This window comes from Chroicocephalus ridibundus, chromosome 21 (assembly GCF_963924245.1).
Source record: "Chroicocephalus ridibundus chromosome 21, bChrRid1.1, whole genome shotgun sequence".
NCBI lineage: Eukaryota > Metazoa > Chordata > Aves > Charadriiformes > Laridae > Chroicocephalus > Chroicocephalus ridibundus.
This window is the reverse complement of record NC_086304.1, coordinates 2,671,051-2,690,934: the sequence shown is the minus strand read 5'-3', so window position 1 is coordinate 2,690,934 and position 19,884 is coordinate 2,671,051. Positions and strand designations below refer to the sequence as shown.

The following is a 19,884-nucleotide window of genomic DNA, read 5'->3' as shown; positions in this document are numbered from 1 at the left end:
AAAGACCGGAGTGATTTTTTTTTTTTAACCAAGGAAAAAGCCGCGCATCCAGAGGGGAGGAAGGGGCCAGATCCTCAAGCACCGTGCTCCAAGCAGGACCCTTAAGAGCATGGGGGGGAGGTAGAGGATGAAGTACTTTGGCTTCACAGGCTCTTTGGGACACAGACGTTGTCTTCTTGACCTATTGCACCTGGGGGGTGTGTGTGTGTGTGTGTTTGTGTATATATATATATGCTGGGATATACCCTTTCCAAAGATTCAGATCTTTCTCTGGCGGCCAAGGAGTGGGGCAGAAACAACCCAGCCATGAGATAACCCGCAGGAGGAAGTGTCTATTTACTAATCTTTATCATTAGTTAATAATTAACCTTCTTGGCTTAGCGTTTCAGGTGACCTTTCCGGGGTCCGCCCCAACGCAAGTCCCCCCAGCAGGGACCCCTCGGAGCTACCGCAGCCAGACCAGCCCTGAGGAGAGTCTGAGCAGGGCCGGCCAAGCTGGAGAAGGGAATCCCAAACCCATCAGCTCCCGGAGAGCGGTCGGGCTGGCTGGGAGAAGGCCGGAGGGCTGCAGCGAGGCAGGGAAAGGGCAGCCTCCAGCAACCCGGGAAGTTATTTACAAGTCAGATTCTTCCGCTCTTTGATCTTGCGGCCAAGCTCGCGTCTGGCAGATGAGCCCAGGGCATCCCCTCCACGCCGGGGCAGGCTCATCCCGTCGTACCAAGCCCCCGGCATGTGCTTGGCAAAGCGGTAAGAGGCAGAAAATCCCTGACCAGACAGCGAGCTCTGACACAGGATCTGCAATCTGGGAAGACTTCCGATGGGCGAAAAGAAACTACGGCACCGAGGGGGCAGCAACTCGCATTAGGAGCGGGCCAGGACCCATCCCTCCCTCGGCTGGCCCAGCACCACCATCTCAGAGGCAGGAGGAGACCTTTGCCTCTCAATTACTCGGAAGAGCGAGCCGTCCCCGAAGGGCTGCAGGTGAAGGATTGCTACACCACACGTTAAGCACCTCACCTTTCAACACCGGCAATAACCCACAAGGTTTTATCGCTGCCTTGTTTGGAGCCGAGTCAATGGGTGATCTTGCCAAGGACAATGTTCCAACGCGCCAGGCACGAGGGGGTGGTTTTGGTTCACGCAGCAGCCGACCCTCGGGCACAGGCCAGCCCTGCGCCTGGCGTTCCTGCGTCCGCACGGCCTGCCAACCCCTCCTGCGCTGAGCCCGCACCCCCACAGCTCTCCACCGTTACCGCTTTCCAAGCAAGACGGGTTTTCCAAGGCTGTGTGCATGGAATGGTTTGGGTTGGAAGGGACCTTTGAAGATCGTCTGGTCCAACCCCCTGCCCTGGGCAGGGACATCTTTCACAGACCAGGTTGCTCTGAGCCCCGTCCAACCTGGCCTTGAACCCCTCCAGGGATGGGGCAGCCACAGCTTCTCTGGGCAACTTGGGCCTGTGTCTCAGGGGGGGAAAGCAAAGAGGCCAGGTAGGATAACTCACCATGACCATCTTTCTCTGCTCACACAGCTTCTGTAACTGGTAGGACTTCTCCTCTGCTTTGATGTAGCCTTTCTTGACGTCATCAACAGCCTAAAGAGAAAAAGGGAAAGGAAACCCAGGAGGTCAGACCAGGGGACTCTTCACTGAGTCACGACGCTTTGCTTTCCTCGGCCGGCCCTGAGGCTGAAGGTACCCGCGCAGGACTGGCCCTCAATTTCACACTCCGTTGCCAATACGCCAAAGGACACTTTGGGAGCCAGGGATTCATGTCACCCTACCTCCAGTAAAAAATTACAGCTCTTGGGCACCCACCTGATGGAAGAAGTAGGTGACCGCCAGGTCATTGTCATTGAGAAGAACCTCCTCCTCTGTAGTGAAGAGCCATTTCCGGATGGTCAGGCACGTTCCCGGCACCGCCGAGGTGTAATTCTGCACGTAGAGTTTGTGGGGGAATTCGTTGGGCGCCAGTTTGCGCACTGGAAAAAAAGCACAAAAGACACGGAGGTCAGCGCAGAGCCCCACACAGCCTCAGCAGCGGCCATGCCCCTCAGCCCCAAGCTCTGCTCCAGGGCCCTTCCTTCTCCTCCCTGACCAAATCCAGCCTTTTTCCGTACCTCCGTCCACAGTGTCAGCCCACGCCGGCCACCAGAGCTCGGACAAAACCATTGCTCAGCCAAGCTGGAGCAGCCGGGCCATCAGCAAGCCCCTGACGAGACATTTCCTGCGTTCAAATCTGCTTTGCCCAGCTACGATGGACAAAAAAGGCGAGTGCATCTCCTCCGTCAGGTAGGGAGGGATACGGCTGCCACCTTACTGCAGACGGAGCTTATGGTTTCCAGAGAAATTAAACGGAGCGTATCCAGACAGGGATAAACGTGGATGTTTGCAGCGAGTGTCCAGAAAGCATGAGCCGTAAAGGTTAACTGGAGTTTTTTTACTTCCCAGCGCAGTTTGAGGAGCGCGGCACTCAAGGGAACAAGGAATTAATAGCTCCCGTTAGAGTCTGGCAGCGTAAAAGCCTCCTGCGTGGGACCGTGCCAGCCGGCTGCAGCGTCCCGTCGCCCACGAGCAGGAACTCCCCGCACAGCCCTGCCTCGGCAGCCTCGAAACAACACGCCGAGCCTCCAGCCCTGCTCCTCCCTCCCCGTGTCCTGCTCCGTCACGCGCCGGCACCCGGGAACCCCCAAAGAGCGACCACAAACCCGGCGGCAGAGGCAGTTCTGCAACGTCAACTGTTCTACAGGAGACTGGCGGTATCTTGGCTGCCCCAGGGTCAGCATCTGAACGCGAACCCAGCCTGTTCTATCAGATGAGTCGTTTTAGGAGGGTTTTAAGCAGCTAAAAGTTGCCCCTGCCATTCAGCCAGAATCTTGTGAGCGCGAGGAACAGCCCTAGGAATCTTTCCTGCAAGGCACGGTTTGCCGTACCAACGGGATGAGTTTGAGACATACAGAGGTGACAATCCAGGAATGAAGGTAGTGAGAAATACACTTGGTTTAAAACCCAGCACGGGGCGGGAGGGGGACGGAGGACGGGACCAATCCAAAAAACCAACCACAAACCAACCACGACACCCCTTTTGTGGCGTGACCGTGACATTTTGGCCTCTCTACAGCTTCAGCGAACCCGATGCGAAGCCGGGTGAAACCAGAGCCTGCTGCGGCCGGGGATGCGAAGAGCAGCCGGGAGACCCCAGCGGGCGCTAAGCTGGAAGGAGGGCAATTAAGTAATTGCCAAAACGATGGCCCAGAATCCCCCAGTCAAACCTCAGATACCACCAGGATTTAACCGCCGTAAGGAGAGACGAGAAGCTACAATGCAGCTTGCAGCACGTCCCCTCCAGGGCCTGGGCATTGCCCCACACCTACGTGTGCCCTCCATCCTCTTTCCTTTCCCATCCTCTTTCCTTTCCAGCAAAGGAAATGGAGAAGACCCATCCCAAGCCGCTCCCCCCCCGGCTCTTCGGAGACGGCTGTGCTGCAGTGACGCTGCCCACTTTTTCTAAGCTGGACCCTTTGAAGTAAAAGGCATCTCTCGGTTTAACGAAAAGCTCATCTCCTTGAACAGCTTAAGAAAGAGAAAGTCAAGCGGCAGCGGAAAAAAAGCCATCAGACTTCGAGGGCTCCTCGTTACGAGATCCTGCTGTGCCTGCCCGATTCCTCCTGGGTATGCCAGCAGAGATAAGACCTCAATGAGAGTGCCACCGGCCGGGCTCCGCGAGCGCCACAGAGCTTTCTCCTCCCTCCCTCCCTCGTCAGCGCCGAGGGGATTAAAAGACTTACCAAAGGAGTGATTGATCACTTCAAACAAGGCGAAGTAGTTTGCGGTAATACTGTCCATTCCGACTTTGGCAGCCACAGCCTAAAGAGAACGGGAAAAGGGGGTGAGCAAAACCGGAGTCAGCAGCTGCCGGTCCCGTTCCAGGGCAAGGCTGGCTTCGTACGGGTTATTCCCAAGCATTCCAGGTGTCAGTCACCACGGAAAACCTGAATTTTACTCTTCCAGTAAAAACAGATGTTTTCTTAAGCAAAGGCTTAGACTCTCCTGCTTTCACCTTCCTGTAAATTGCTCTAGATTTTAAGTGCCACCGCGGCTGACAATTAGGTCATCTGTTCTTCCGACGCCTCCAGCCTCAGCTCCTGACAGCAGAGGCGCGCACACCTCCCCCAGGAGTTTTCTCCAACAAAACCCCGCGCGCTGCTACCACAGCCAGAACGCAGAGACTCGGTGGAGGCGACGTGAAACTCGGCGTCCCAAACGCAGGAACCTACCCCGGCTCCCGCCTGCGGGGCTCTGCCGTGCAGATCGAGCTCCCGAGAGCCTGCTCTTTCGCAACCCGCCCCGGGTTACCTTGCTTGCGGCAACATTTTTAGTTCCCCTTTCAAAAAATGGTCGTCCCCCCCGCATCGTCTTTTTCCCCCTAATCCGCTGACAGCTTCCACTTTTCCTCCTGCGGTGCTGGCTGAAGTCACTTGTCCTTGGTTTACCACTTAAAGCCCTGGGCCTCCGGCCACTTGCACACCTGTAACCCGGCCAGAGGATTCCCCAAAGGGTCACTACGCTGAATATTCAGCCCGCTGTCCTGCCACACAGCCACGGCGGGACTCCCGGGCTGGCCGCAGACAGCTCTTGGATCCAGCTCCTCCACCGCAACCCCTGCGAGCCATAACACCACGATCCGCCTAGCGCTCAGAGCCATCCGCCAGCTTGAAGATATTATCGGTGAAAATTAATTCAGCGATGACTCTGTCCTTGCAGCCAAGCCTGCCAGCGAAAACGCTGCTTCAGCACGGCGGCAGGTTAGAGTTCTCCAGCGTCCCCGTCCTCTCCGCTACAGCAAAGCGGCGTCGCTGATGCCCACCCGCACTCGAGAGGAGCAAGAGGGCACCCACGGGGTCTCCGTTAACATCTGAAACATGATAATCTTCCAGTCAAGGCAAAAAAAGCAGCAGCTCACCTGGTAGACCTGGTCTGTAGTGCTGTTCTTTTTGACTCTGACCGTCACTGTCGTTATATCTGGTAGCGCTACCCGGAGCTCCACGTCCGAGACGCCGTTGTAATTCTGCAGGAGGGAAGAAGAGAGGAGAGAAATCAGCATCACACGAACCGAGCCCGGAGCTCTACGGACTATTTATTGCCTTGTGCTGGCTAATTAAAACGGTCACTTTAACGACCGGCTGGTCTGCAAGCCTCAAGAATCCCATTCTGGTCTGCAGCAGAGAAATTCTGAAAGGAGGAAGACGCAAGCTCTGCTGCGAGACAGGAAGCCGAGCAAACCGCTCCGGACCACGACGGGGTAGGATTCTCCATTCACGGGTTCGCCAGGGAAGAGGGAGAGGAACCTCCGGGACACGGCAACTTAACGCACGGCGGAAAGGTTGGGAAAACAACGGCAGTCGAAGGGCAAACGGCAGCTCCCTGGTTTCCTCTGTGCAGTGACAGGCAGCAAACTGCAGCCTTGATTTTTTGCCATGGTGTGCTGTTCAACCAACTGAGGCTTCGGCAGGGAATGTCTCCGCTCTCTCCTCTGGTTTTACCAGGCATTTACGGCCCGTGTCGCAGGGAGGGTCAGGGCAGAACCTCAGCGCCGACGTGCCTACCTCGTCCGACTCCGAGAGGAACTCCTGCATGATGTCGCTCTCCCCAATGACGCGTATCGAACACACTGCGGGACAGAGAGCGCAGGTTAGCGGGGTGCCGGGGGAAGGGGGAGACCTCCCCTCCCAGCACCGACCCAAAGGCGACGTGGCAATAACAACTGTCTGTTCCGCGGGCGGCGTGAAACGAGGGTGGTATCTCCAGCCCGGAAAAACCTTCTCACAGCAAGTGCTCTTGGGGCTGTATCAGGTGTCCCGGCACGGAGACCGATCCAGCCCGAATCCCCTAGGATAGTAAGGAACGGCGGTGTTGAGTAACTCATCGAGATATTCCCTGTGGGTGAAACCTGGGCCCCAGGCACACAGCCAACAGGAGGGTTAGACTACACTTAAAAGTGGGCAAGGATTTCACAAATAGTGCTTTTGCCTCCAAAAAAAAAAAAAAAAAAAAAGTTATTCCAGAAGGGACTGAAACTATTTGGGAATTTAGGGCAAGTTCAGCAAACAATTTGCACCCCAAGTGTATCACGTTGCCTCTAAGATGCAACCAGTCCGTCCCTTCCTCCAGCTGGTACCCGAGGATGAAGATGGACGAGCAGGGCTGAGATATCAGCGGAGTGGGGAAAACCTGACCACGTCCGTCTCACGGGAAGATGGGGCTTTGCTTCCCGGGCTGGGAAAGGGAGGAGCAGGAGTCTTGTGAGGAGCGGCTGAGGGAGCTGGGGGTGTTCAGCCTGGAGAAGAGGAGGCTGAGGGGAGACCTTCTCGCTCTCTACAGCTCCCCGAAAGGAGGGGGTAGCCAGGGGGGGTCGGGCTCTTCTCCCAAGGAACAGGCGACGGGACAAGAGGAAACGGCCTCAAGTTGCGCCAGGGGAGGTTTAGGACGGATATTAGGAAAAATGCCTTCATCGAAAGGGTTGTCAAGGATTGGAAGAGGCTGCCCAGGGCAGTGGTGGAGGCACCATCCCTGGAGGGATTTAAAAGCCGGGCAGACGTGGTGCTTCGAAACATGGTTTAGTGATGGTTTTTGTCAGAGTTGGGTTGATGGTTGGACTCGATGGTCTGACAGGTCCCTTCCAACCTCAGCGATTCTGTGATTCCATAAAGGAAACTCCTGCTGCTCCTGCTCCTACTTCTGATCAACCAGGACCACAGCGTTCAGCCGTGAGCAAGCTCCGAACGTACTGGCTGAGCCTGACGAGAACAGCCTCGAACACGACCTTCTCCCCTGCTCCAAAGCCTTCCTCCTCTCCAAGATCACTGGATCTTGGAGCAATATGACACCAGAAATAAAAGCTTGTTGTGCGTTAAAAAACTAATTACACATTTTGTTGTTGGACGGGCGTTGCAAGCCGGTAACACATGCATCATTAAGCCGTGGCAAGTCTGAGCTCCCTCTCACCCCTCCAGCCGTAAAATCCAACCCAGCTACACAGGAGCTTCTCTCCCTCACAGGTAACCAAATCCTCGTGAAGTTTTGGGCCACCGGTGGAAGGATGGGAGTCTCAACGTGAGCTTGCAGCCCAGAAAGCCAACCGCATCCTGGGCTGCATCAAAAGAAGCGTGGCCAGCAGAGCGAGGGAGGGGATTCTGCCCCTCTGCTCCGCTCTGGTGAGACCCCACCTGGAGTCCTGCGAGCAGCTCTGGAGTCCTCAGCACAAGAAGGACGTGGACCTGTTGGAGCGGGGCCAGCAGAAGGCCACGAAGATGATCAGAGGGCTGGAACACCTACGCTATGGGGACAGGCTGAGAGAGTTGGGTGGGTTCAGCCTGGAGAAGAGAAGGCTCCGCGGAGACCTTAGAGACCCTTCCAGTCCCTCAAGGGGCTCCAGGAAAGCTGGGGAGAGACTCTGGAGCAGGGAGGGGAGCCATGGGACGAGGGGGAAGGGTTTTCCACTGGAAGAGGGGAGATTGAGATGAGATGTGAGGAAGGAATTCTTGGCTGTGAGGGGGGTGAGCCCCTGGCCCAGGTTGCCCAGAGAAGCTGTGGCTGCCCCATCCCTGGAGGGGTTCAAGGCCAGGTTGGACGGGGCTTGGAGCCACCTGGGCTGGTGGGAGGTGGCCCTGCCCAGGGCAGGGGGGTTGGAACTAGATGATCTTCAAAGGTGCCTTCCAACCCGAACCATTCTGTGATTCTACGATATGCCCCGGGGATTCGTTTCCCCGCTTGCCAGGAAGACGACGCGCAGCTCCCAGCTCAGTACCTTTCTCCAGGTACTCTTCCAGCCCTCGCCGCCGGGCGTCCAGCTGCTGCTCCGACAAAGAGAAGGGCCATTTCCCCGGGAGACGTGGAAAAGTGAAGTTGGCGAATTCCCGTTTCAGGTTCTGGTGCAGGATGGCAAACTCCCGGTACCGCTTGGAGCAGAGCTGGCGGCCCGCCATGTAAACATTGTAGACCTGCAGGGAGGAGAAGAGGCTCACTGCGGGGAGAGAAAAGCTTCCCAAATCCAGACTGGCACAGCTCTGCCTTCCCAGACCCACGGGACTAAATAAGGAGGGTTTGAACCAGAATGAGAAACTGGTACGAACAGCTAAATATGCCACTGCCAATCCTTGGAGCTGGGGGGTGTCCCAGCTACTACCTCCATCCGAGAGCAGCAGGATTAGCACGAGTTCAAGGCGTTTCTACTCCAAAAGGAGAGGAAAACCACCCAAACGCTTTACGCGAGGTCCTGAGCCCCAATGCAGCCATCACCTGGAGCATCTCCTGGGCACAGGAGGGTCCCGAGATGCACCAAGCCACTGCCAGACAGATGCCACAGCAAACGCCGTCCTGACGGCATCGGTTGCGTTCAGCAACGAGAGCCCCATCACCTTCCAGAGGGGCTGGACGCCACCGCTGGATTTCCAGCTTGGCGCAGAATTGAGCCTCACGGTGCAGCCAAAGCCCCAGAGCTTCGGCTTCGGGTTCAACGCTGCTTTCCCCGAGACACAGAGGGGTCCCAAACCGAGCAGAGGCTCGGATCCTGTCTGGACACGGCCCCTGGCAGCCGTCAGGCACCAGATCCCAGGGGAGAAGCAGCATTACATCTCTTTTAGGAGCACCCCCCCACGGTAACTAGTTTCTTTGCTATGCGTGCAACTCTTCCAGTTTCGTTCTGGGCGCATTAAGGAAACAGGACTCCGGTCCCAAACAGGGGAAACCTGGAGCAGAGTTATGGACTCAGGACATTTCTCAGCACCGCGATGCTCTTCAGGGAATTCCCTTCCCGTTCATTAACCAGCCGCCTCCATTTTTAAAGCCGATCTGCTGAGTCTCACAGGCAAGTTAAACAAGCTCTTATCTAGGCCTTGCTAATACGCCCTCAGTGATAAGGAGGTCCCAAACAGCAGTGTTACCTTAATTAGCTTCACACAAGGCAAGGGCTGCAGAAGGAAGAGAGCAGGTTCAGGCGTTTTGACGTTTGCAACCGCTACCCCTCCTCTGGAGAAGGGCATCACCCTCCGCCGTCCTCCCGAAGCCGGCAGGGCACAGAGGAGGAGGCCAGCACGTGCCGAAGACACACCGCGAGTGGTTTTGTCAGCCTTCAGAAGACTCAAAAGCCCAACCTGCTCCCCCGATGAGGGCCCGGGGCGGTCCCAGCTCACTCACCCTCCGCACACCTCCCCGATAACCTTCACAAGGGGAAAGCGCTCCATCAAAACCACAGCTTTTTCCTTAAAGCGAAGCACGCGTTCAACCCTTCCAGCGTCACCTCGGGGGAAGGTGCCGGGATGGGGCTGGATCCGAACGTCGCAGTCCAGAGAAGAGGCCGCCTTTGCCGCCCCCAACACTGCGCTGCTTTAAGAACCTCTGGTTTCCAGGACCCTTCTTCTCCTGCCCCACACAGCACACCCGATCCAGCAGCATCCCCCCAAGGCTGGGAGAGCAGGGCTCCCCGTGAGGCTGCGGATCCGCAGGGATCCCATCTGTCCCCTTCAGAGACACACGCCAGGGTGACGCGTTGAAGTGACAACGGGAGCCTGACCCCTCTGGTGAGCCGGGTGCTGACGAACCCTCTCCACCCTTCCTCTCTCACACACGCTGGGTTCTGCAACATGGACACTGGCTCGTGGCTTCCTTGGGAAAATGTCTCTGTCCTCAGCTGGGAGAGGAAAAAGTGATGAGCCAGTTTGTCATCTGTCTCCTGGCACCTCTCACCACAACACAACCGCATCCCGAGGGCGGCTGCTCCAGCCAAACCTCCCTCCCGGGCTGGGAGGGCAAAGGGAGCCAACACACGGCACAAATCTTCCAGCCACGAGTCCAGGCAGCGGCGTAACTACAACATCCGACACGCGCCATCTCGTCCCGAGTCCTTCCATCATCCACCCCCACCGACAGCCACACAGTTCCCTGGCTCCGGAAAAAGGAAGGCAGCACAGAGAACAGGAGAAAATGACCTGGACACGGGTAGGACTGTGCTCCTAACAATAAGCAGCTCTCTGCGGGGGGAAGAATGACCGCCCTTGTGGCATGCTTCTGTCTCTACCAGTCGCTGATTGAAACTGGGAGCCAGCTGGGGTCTGGCTGCAGGCTCCACTGGTCCCCGTGGCACACTGAGAGCAGCGGCCAGCAGCCAGGCTCCGCTGGTCCCCTGCGGCACGCTCACAGCAGCGGCCAGGCTCCGCCGGTCCCCGTGGCACGCTCACAGCAGCGGCCAGGCTCCGCTGGTCCCCGTGGCACGCTCACAGCAGCGGCCAGGCTCCGCCGGTCCCCGTGGCACGCTCACAGCAGCGGCCAGGCTCCGCCGGTCCCCGTGGCACGCTCACAGCAGCGGCCGGGCTCCGCCGGTCGCCGTGGCACGCTCACAGCAGCGGCCAGCAGCCAGGCTCCGCCGGTCCCCGTGGCACGCTCACAGCAGCGGCCGGGCTCCGCCGGTCCCCGTGGCACGCTCACAGCAGCGGCCAGCACAGGGTGCTGGAGGATGGGGCAACCGAGATGGATGCTTGGCTTGCAAATGGTGAACACCCCACAGCCAGGCAAGGAAGCAAAGAGCTAAGCAAGGCCCGGCCGACAGGAGGTTAAATACACCCCCAGCGGTGCAAGAGGAAACGGTTCTGCAGACGAGCGTCTTCATCCAACCTGGTTTGGGTCCCACTCCGAATATTTCCTTACCAGCCCCAGCCCGCCATCCCTGACGAGCCAGAATCAACCTTAAGCCTCAGAGGGCGCGTCCTTGTCAGGCACTTCGATGACAGCTCACATTATCGGGGAAAATGACTGCCAGCCTCCCCGATAAACACGAGAGAAGAGGCGGGGAGCCCCAAGGAAAAAAGTCTTTCCACAACTATTTCCCCTGACGCTCCCTAAAGGGGGAAGGGAGATGGAAGGGAAAAGAAATTCTGTTAGATGGGAAGCTGTGCCTCAAGACATCTGCTCCCTTTGCTTTTACATTTCTCACAGATGTCCTTAAACGCTTGGTGTAAAGCAGGAGGTACAAAGACGAAGGTTTATACAACAAAATAACTTCCTACTTCATCTTCACAAGAGATCAAGCTATTCCGGATACATTAATAAAAAGGCTTCCCAGCACGCCGGGAATAGCTGCAAGAGAAACCGAGCACAGCAAGAAGGAGGACGGGCGCCCCTAAATAAGGCAGGGTCAGAACCGGTCAATAATAAATTAACGCGCCTCCATCCTGAAGACAAACAGAGAACGTTGCCACCACCCGTCACTAACAGCAGACACTTCCCATCTCCCGAAAACACCATCCGAGCGGATACTAACCACAAACTTCTCGCCGTTTTGCTCCACGTGCTTGTAGGTGGGGATGGAGATGGGCACGGCTTGTTTTTCTGTGTAGTCATAGAACGACTGCCCCAAAGAGTCGTCGCTGGGATCCAGATTGTCTGCCTCGTGGGGAGGCACCGACAACACCGTCAGGATCAACTCCTTCTCTCCTGCGCGGATCAGGTCCACCACTTGCTTGTGCGTCGCTCCTTCGACGTTCACCCCGTTCCTGCGAGAGGAAAGCAGAGAAGCCATGAGCGAGGCAGGGGCGAGTGCAGAGCCTTCAAACCACGCCAGGGCCAGCCCAGGGATCCACCACGTCCCTGCTGCCCCTCGGAAATCCCTCCTCCAGCCTCAACCGCTCCCGGCTGCTCCTGTTTCCCTCTGGTCTAAACTTCGTTAATTTTTCCCAATTGGTGATTTCTCGGCTTATCGTAGAATCATAGGATGTGTTGGGTTGGAAGGGAGCTCTAAAGGTCACCTAGTCCAACATTTTTAACTAGATCAGGGTTATTATTTACTGAATTGTGTTTAATGGCTTCAGACACAGCTAGAACTTCTTTAAGGCTCATCCACCCCCTGGAATATTTAACGCAAGTTTTGCGGTTTTTACCGTTTCTCAATGGCACGACACGACACGGCACGGCACGCTCGTACCCAGAACGCGAGCCTTTTCCCGTTGGCTCAAGGCGAACGCGAGAAGCCCACAGAATCGGGGAAGAAAACGCCCAACGCCCAAAACATACTGCTCTGGCTAGGGCAGAGCCCGTCTCCCGATCCTCTACAGCTCCAAACCGCAAATGAATTTCCTAAACACGAACTGAAGCTTCCAGGTGACCAAGGATGAGAAAGGAGGGAAGGAGGCTCGGAGAGCAAAGCTAAGCCATTTCAGAAGCTGGTGCTCCCAGCCACCGAGGCGCAGCACCCACCGGCACTCGGGCTTTGGTGCGACACAAAGGAGACGCCCGTTCGCTTCCGTTACTTCTAGGCAAACCGCTCTGCCTTGCCCCAAACAGCCCCGGAGCACTGCTGCAGCGAGTACCGCTCTGCTGCTTCCTGAAGTGCTCCAACCTGATCGCCGGAGCTCCTCACAATGGCGCCCCAAGCCCTCCATGATCGTGGGAGCTCCTCACAATTGCGCCGGGAGCTCCTCACAATTGCGCCGGGAGCCCTCCGCGATCGCCGGAGCTCCTCACAATTGTGCCCCAAGCCCTCCGCGATCGCCGGAGCTCCTCACAATTGTGCCCCAAGCCCTCCGCGATCGCCGGAGCTCCTCACAATTGTGCCCCAAGCCCTCCGCGATCGCCGGAGCTCCTCACAATTGTGCCCCAAGCCCTCCGCGATCACGGGAGCTCCTCACAATTGTGCCCCAAGCCCTCCACGATCACGGGAGCTCCTCACAATTGTGCCCCAAGCCCTCCACGATCACGGGAGCTCCTTACAATTGCGCCCCAAGCCCTCCATGATCGCCAGAGCTCCTCACAATCCCACCCCAAGCTCTCCATGACCACGGGAGCTCCTCACAGTTCCACACCAAGCCCTCCATGATAACCAGAACTCCTCACAATTGCGCCCCAAGCCCTCCATGATCACGGGAGCTCCTCACAATTGTGCCCCAAGCCCTCCATGATCACGGGAGCTCCTCACAATTGTGCCCCAAGCCCTCCATGATCACGGGAGCTCCTCACAATTCCACCAGGAGCTCCTCACAATTCCGCCCCAAGCCCTCCATGATCACGGGAGCTCCTCACAATTCCGCCCCAAGCCCTCCATGATCACGGGAGCTCCTCACAGTTCCACCGAAAGCCCTCCACGATTGCCAGAGCTCCTCATGGTTCCACCGAAAGCCCTCCATGATCACAGGAGCTCCTCACAATCCCGCCCCAAGCCCTCCATGATCGCCAGAGCTCCTCACAATCCTGCCCCAAGCCCTCCATGATCATGGAAGCTCCTCACAATTCCACCCCAAGCCCTCCACGATCGTGGGAGCTCCTCACAATCCTGCCCCAAGCCTTCCAGGATCGCCAGAGCTCCTCACAATCCCTCTCCAAGGCCTCCATGATCGTGGGAGCTCCTCACAATCCCGCCCCAAGCCCTCCACGATCGTGGGAGCTCCTCACAATTCTGCCCCAAACCCTCCATGATCGCCAGAGCTCCTCACAATTCTGCCCCAAACCCTCCATGATCGCCAGAGCTCCTCACAATTCTGCCCCAAACCCTCCATGATCGCCAGAGCTCCTCACAATTCCGCCCCAAGCCCTCCATGATTGTGGAAGCTCTTCACAATTCCGCCCCAAGCCCTCCGTGATCGTGGAAGCTCTTCACAATCCCGCCCCAAGCCCTCCATGATCATGGAAGCTCCTCACAATTCCGCCCCAAAGCCTCCAGGAGCCCCAGAGAAGCTCTAAAGACCCAAGACAGACCCAAGCCACCTCCAGAGCATTCCTGCTCTCCCTGCAAGCTCAGCTTACCATCATTTGGCTCGTGCTTCGCCCAGAAGATACGGACCATACCTCAGCCAGCCTAGAAAGATGCTGGACCTATGACTTGATTTCAAAGCAAAGAGAGCTGTTGGGTTCTCTTCCAAATCTGGGAAAGGACCAGCCTGGTTTTCTTCTCGGTAAGAGCTAAATTTAGTAGCGAGTCTCCATAAACTTGCCGTCATCACAAGCGTCTCTGGGAAGAGTTTGGTATCTGAAACATTCCCTGTATAAACAGGAACAGGCAGAACTTCACCCACCGCATCCCCCTGGCTCTGGCACGGCTGATGGAGAGCCTGGAGATCACCGGAGATGATGGGTCCCCGTCAGCTTGTCACCTCTGCTTCCCGAGCGGCTGCTTGGGACGAGCCTGGAACAAACCAGCCAGGGAGTTTCTCACCACTGCTGAAGCAACGGCGGCAACCACAGCACAACGCCAATTTGCCTTCGCTCACAGGTCGGAATTTCTCCCGCAGAGCGCCCAGCGTCGCCCTTATTCCACAGCGCCAGCTGCGGCCACTACCTGATGCTTCAGAGGAGTGCAAGAGGAAAGCAGTCTGCCCTTCCCCAGCCACGCATGCCCACCACACCGGGAGAGAAAGGGCTCTCAAATATTCCCTCTGGCAATCAGCTCCTCCTTCCCGGAGCCGGGGAGCAGACTGTCATCATCTCACCGCGAAGATGGTCACAGAACCATCGCAGCTCGCCTTAAATCAAGGGCAGGATTTAGCTTCCGATCCCCAGCTCTCAAACGAAAGAGAACAGGCTCTCGACGCTTCACATCCATCAGCTTTTAATTGAACTTTTACTTAGAAGAATCAGCCCGGAAAGAGCCGGATCTCCACTTACAGATCTGGGTGAGAGATCCCAGGCTCCGAACCAAGTCTAAAAAGCTCCAAGTGGCGCTTGTGAGCCAGAGGCAGAGCTGGGCAGGAACAATTCCCCCGGCTCGGACACTACTGCACCTTATCAGCCCTCTTAGAGCTCCGGTACCCTCTCAGGGAAGGGATAAGGAAGCAACGCTCCATGCAGGCTCTGTGCTCCAACGGCCGCACACGGCTTTTACAGAACAAGGCTGTTGAGCTCAGGAAGAGAAGAAACCCCCTCCTCGTTCCAGCTCTTCCCCGGGGCAGCAGCGTGGCCCCCGAAGCAGCAAATTCGGCCGCACAGGGCAGCCCTCGTTAGCGAGTCGAGCCGTTAGCCACCGACACCGTCGCGCCAAAGCGATGTTTGCCTTTCCCCCCCGCCCCGCTGCGCGACGCTCACGTGCTGCTCGCTGACCCCAGATCCCTTCCGCTCGCCGAGAATGAACCCCGGCTGCAAAGTCCGGCGGCGCCGCTGCCCAGGGCTGATTTTTGGTGGTTGGGGATGAAAAGCCGGATTCCAGTCGCGTGCAGATGGCTGCCGTTTGCCCACCCCAGGAGGGACGGCGGGCCGAAACGATTGTCCTCCGCGCATCCCTGTTCTGCCCCAAAGGGAGAAGGACGAAGGCAGGGGAGTTCAGTCACCGACCCACGCTGGACCCCGAGCCCATCTCCGGGCAGCGGCAGGCAGAGCCCCCCCCCGCCTGCAGCAGGGGCTCTCGGCTGACCCAGGCTGCAGGACGCGCTGCTTCGGCTGCAAAAGCCAAGCCTGGTTTTGACTTACTCAGCCCCAGCCAGGCTGAGACGAGGTCCTCAGCTTTACTTCCCATCAAAGCCCTCGGACACCGCGCTTTCCCTTCTGCCAGCAGCCCGAGAAGAAACACGGTGCCGGCTTCCTCCTCTTCCTCTCCCCAGCCCCTGGTGACTCCTGCTGCCACCCATTTTCTCCCCGAGCCGACACCGAGCCCTGGGAGGGGGCGAGGAAGGACAGGACCTGGGACTCCCGACAGCGAGACTGCAATGCATCATTTCATTCACAAAAAAACGGTGATACCCGCCGCCGGCTCTCCATCGCGCCCGGGGGCGGCTTTTCTCAGCTCAGATCCTGCTGTAACAGCGGCTCCGCTCGCCGTCCTCCGCGCCCAGCGGTGAGGAGGAGCAGTCGGCACCGCAGGCGCGCGGGGCCGGAGGACTCGCACCTTTGCAATAAAGTCACCATAGCAACTCAGCCCGGAATCATCACCCACGAACCGGCGAGGAAAGGGAATGGTAAATCATCCGCCACGGGCAAACCAGGAGCAGGCGGCGAAGCGAGAGAAGCCGAGCTGAACCACGGCCACAGACCTGCGGGATCCGAGAGGCGAACGCGCTTCTCCCAAAACAACGGGACACTCAGGTACTTTGCTCCTCAAGCTTCTGCCTTCCTTTGGGGTCGGAAAAAAAATCCAGGCGTTACCTTTCGCATTCCAGGGGATGCGCACGGTCCCAGGAGAGGGGTGCTGAGCTGACGGCAGGGCTGGGTCCCTCCGTACCTTACAGAAAGGACGTCCAGGCACAACATCAGCAGATGACAACCAGACCCAACGAATCCTTCCCTCCGCAAAGGAGACACCGCAGGCTGCAGACAGCTCTCTTCTGCGCGGGAAGGGAAATAGAGAACTCTGCTCAGGGCAGAGCAAACCGCTGCGGCACGAAGACCACGGCCAGCCCCAGCAAGGTCTGCCAGACTTCAGCAGCACTCGAAGAGCAACACCCTCTGACAAATCACTTCTCTCAGCTGTCCACCACCAAACATGGACGTGGTTAAACCGGGAGCATGAGGTTCTGTCACCTTCTGCTGCAGGACAGCGGGCGAGTCTCCTTCCCTCGGCACCCGGCTTCCTCTTTGCCTCGCCGGGGCCATGAGCTGCCTGGCAGGAAGGTTACCACAGGAAAAGCTCTGGAGTTGGTGGGTAGAAGTGAAGCTGGAGCTGCTCAGTGGGCTGTTCGACAGGGGAACGTGGAGCCTTTTCACGCTGTCCCTCTTACAAGGGTATCCCCACCTGGGCAGGGCTGCGAAGGGGCTCCCGAATGCTCTCGGCACCTCCTGTGGGAGCTGGGAAGAAGCTGTTTCCCTCCTGGTGCTGGTCAGGGTCAACCTGGCTCGACACTCACCACGGGTAAGGGCTCACGTTGGCTGAGCTGAAGACAACATAACCCCAAAACACTCGTTTCTCCATCTCTGAGGGCAACTGTCTCCCGTATGTCTCCAAACGTACGCCCGTGCCGCAGTCCACAGTCCAGCGCGATGCCAAAGATCCTGCCAAGACAGGCTGAGACTCTGGACTGTGACCCCAGGCAGCGCCAGGCTCTGTGACCGCTGACGCCGCTGCGAGGGCAGACGCCCTGGCACGCGTGGGGCGAGACCGGGCGCTGCCGGCCCCGGCACTCGCCAGTCGGGGCTCGCCTGGTGCTACGTGGGAAGCCAGGCTCCGGGAATTACAGCAGATTACGCTTAACAGAAGATCTCCAGCCAGTGGTTCGGCAAGCTCCCGCCGCCAAAAATGCATGCTGGGGGGCAGAGCAGACCAGTGTTTGTTCACCGTAATGAATTTAAAAGCCTCTCCGAGGCTGAGTTTCCAAAGCGGAAGGCCAAAGACGGTGAGCGGCGGCAGCGGGCTTGCACGGTCCCCTGGCTGGAAGGAGGATGAGCTGCTGAAGCACCGACTCGCTCCCCCAGACCTGCTCTCTCCACCAGCGCGGCGCAGAAAAGGTCTCACTCCCCAGCTGCGTTTGAACGCAGAGCGCTCATGGGCAAGCGTCCTCGGCAAGAAGAGGAACCGCTGGCAAACACCAGGAGACCCCGAGGACAAAAGCATGCAAGCAAAAATCCCCATCACGCTGGCGCTAACGAGCAAGATCCCCAAGACACAGAGAAGAACATTTCACTTCTCCCATTTGTACACCCAATGACTCATTTTTCTGCGAAGATTTCTTAAAATTTCCCAGCTATCTGTCTGTCAAGAGATGACAAGGAAATTTACTGCAAGAAAGCCTGCAAGAAGCTTCCTGGAGATTAAGACCACGACCTGCCTCCGTGCTTTGTTCAGGCAAAGTGCTAACCCAGCCGACAAACTGCCCAAGGAAAAACACCCCAGAAACCACTCGGGTCATCTTTAAGGCTTTGCATTTTAGCAGATGAGCACCTTCAGCCGTCCCACGCCATCAGCAGGGCCACCACGGCAAAGCCCAGCTCTGCAGTCAAGGCAAGACTAGCAAAACCTGCGTAAAACAAGCAGAGCTGTACCCGACAGCATCGCACCTCTCTCCCAGCCCGGCAAAACCAGGCACTTCCCATCTTCCAGCTCCCGACGCTTGGTTCAAAATACATCTGGCTCCGGCTCTGCCCAAGGCCGTACGTTAAGCCCCTAAAATTCAACACATCACCAAGAAGCTCCCCGCACTCCTGCTGCTTCTCTAACACCCGGGTTCTCCGGGTGGTGGTCCACCACGCTGGGGTCCAGCGTGGGTCGGTGACTGAACTCCCCCACCTCCGTCCTTCTCCCTTTGGGGCAGAACAGGGCCGCGCGGAGGACAGTCGTTTCGGCCCGCCGTCCCTCCTGGGGTGGGCAAACGGCAGCCATCTCCACGCGACTGGAATCCGGCTTTTCATCCCCATCCACCAAATATTCAGCCGAGGGAGAGATTTTTCAGCGTGGCGCCGAGACCAGAGCAGCGGTGACAGATTACCCTCCGCTCCGAGAAGGGCTGATGAAGGGAGAAGAGCGCCGAAGACGAGCTCCAGCGACAAGGGCAGTCACCGCAGGGATCAGCGGCCTCCTCGGGAGAGGCTCTGGAAACGAAGAGGAAGAGCTAATGAGCTTACTGGGCACCGCGGTGCGGGACAGCTTCTCCAGGCTTGCCGTAGACGCTGCAGAAAACCCAACCATCCAAGGCTGCTCAGCCGGGGCCGAAGCGGTATTTCCCCATTTCTAATCACCCCAAAGAAAGGGAAACCAGCCTTCTGCTTTTACAGCGAAGAAATCCAGGCTCTGTCCAACATTATTCCGAACAGATGAAAAAAAAAAATAAAAAAAAATATGCCTGGAAGACACTAACAAGCGCGATTCCAGTGACCTTTCCCGTCTCTCTTACGTGGGAGAGACCAGGAGAAGGCTGGATAATTACCATTTTCACTGAAGCCTCTTACAACATTTTAAGGAAGTTTTAACGTGCCTTGTGCGTATTGACACGCTTTGGCTCCGGCAAACACCCGCGATTGCCATTCACCCACTCCAATCATCAGCGCAACGATTCCTTGCAAATTAACACTTCTGAAACACCCTGGAAGCAGACAAAGAATGTTAACATTTCAGAAGGTTAAAAACTAAATAGCACTGAAAAGCAAACAAGGACTGACTCAATAGGTGGAAAGCTATTAGTCTCGCTGAAAAAGGAACAACATTTCGGACGCTTGCGAAACCAAACCTCTATCAAATCCACTCTGGAAACCCAGTGTTCATTGCACTCAGCTTCTCCACCGGCGCTAGGAGACAAGATCTGGGTCAAGACTTCCTCCGTGTTTCCTCCCCTCAACCATCAGCAGAACCACCCCGAGAAGCCGAGAGACGGAGGGGGCTGCTGGACCGCAAGCCCCAGGGCTCGCACGGAGCTGGACTTTTTAAGCGTAACCTTTCTGACCAACAGCAAAGCGACGATTCTTATCTGTTCCTTTTGCAGACCCAGATTCTCCTCTGGCTCAGTTCAAGCTGCTGACGACCCAGTTCGAGCCTGGGACAGCGGCTTTGGGTTCCCAGCCCTGCTCTTTCGCGCAGCTCCGAGCAACATCAATGGGCCCCCGAGGACTCTGCAGACCACACGCTGCAAACCACCGTCACGAGACGCTCCCCAGAAGATGTCACCGAAGGGCCCGGCGGGGTCTCGCGCTCCTGCTCTTCCAAACAGCATCCCAGTCCACCAGCAGCTCGGAGTCCGGGCGTTCAGGAGGCTCTTGATGGTGTTTTCATCTGGAGCCCGCATTTTGCGAGCACAGGTTTGAATCCCAGTAAAAGGAAACTTTCCCCCGATTTGTATTTCGTCCGGCGCTGCTTCCCCTGTGTTCAGACCGGTGAGCAAGGAAGGGAAACGATGGGTACAGAAAAGCCACCGCGAAACGCCGGGCACCAACATCCAGCACATCCCCAGCCGCTCTTCCCCATCAGGAGCCGTTTCCAGCGAGCCTATGGGCA

General features: G+C 57.4%; 1 protein-coding gene across 2 annotated transcripts in view; it reads right to left on the bottom strand.

Moving 5' to 3' along the window:
- The window catches only part of SNX27 (sorting nexin 27), a 33,874-nt gene that overhangs the window by 8,919 nt on the left and 5,071 nt on the right, over positions 1 to 19,884 (bottom strand). For both annotated transcript variants that reach the window (XM_063357163.1, XM_063357164.1), the window contains exons 2-8: positions 11,311 to 11,542; positions 7,804 to 7,996; positions 5,603 to 5,667; positions 4,960 to 5,064; positions 3,785 to 3,863; positions 1,815 to 1,978; positions 1,503 to 1,592 (exon numbers count right to left, since the gene is read on the bottom strand). In XM_063357163.1, the coding sequence (XP_063213233.1) occupies positions 1,503 to 1,592; positions 1,815 to 1,978; positions 3,785 to 3,863; positions 4,960 to 5,064; positions 5,603 to 5,667; positions 7,804 to 7,996; positions 11,311 to 11,542 (928 nt within the window). The remainder of the gene's footprint in view (positions 1 to 1,502; positions 1,593 to 1,814; positions 1,979 to 3,784; positions 3,864 to 4,959; positions 5,065 to 5,602; positions 5,668 to 7,803; positions 7,997 to 11,310; positions 11,543 to 19,884) is intronic.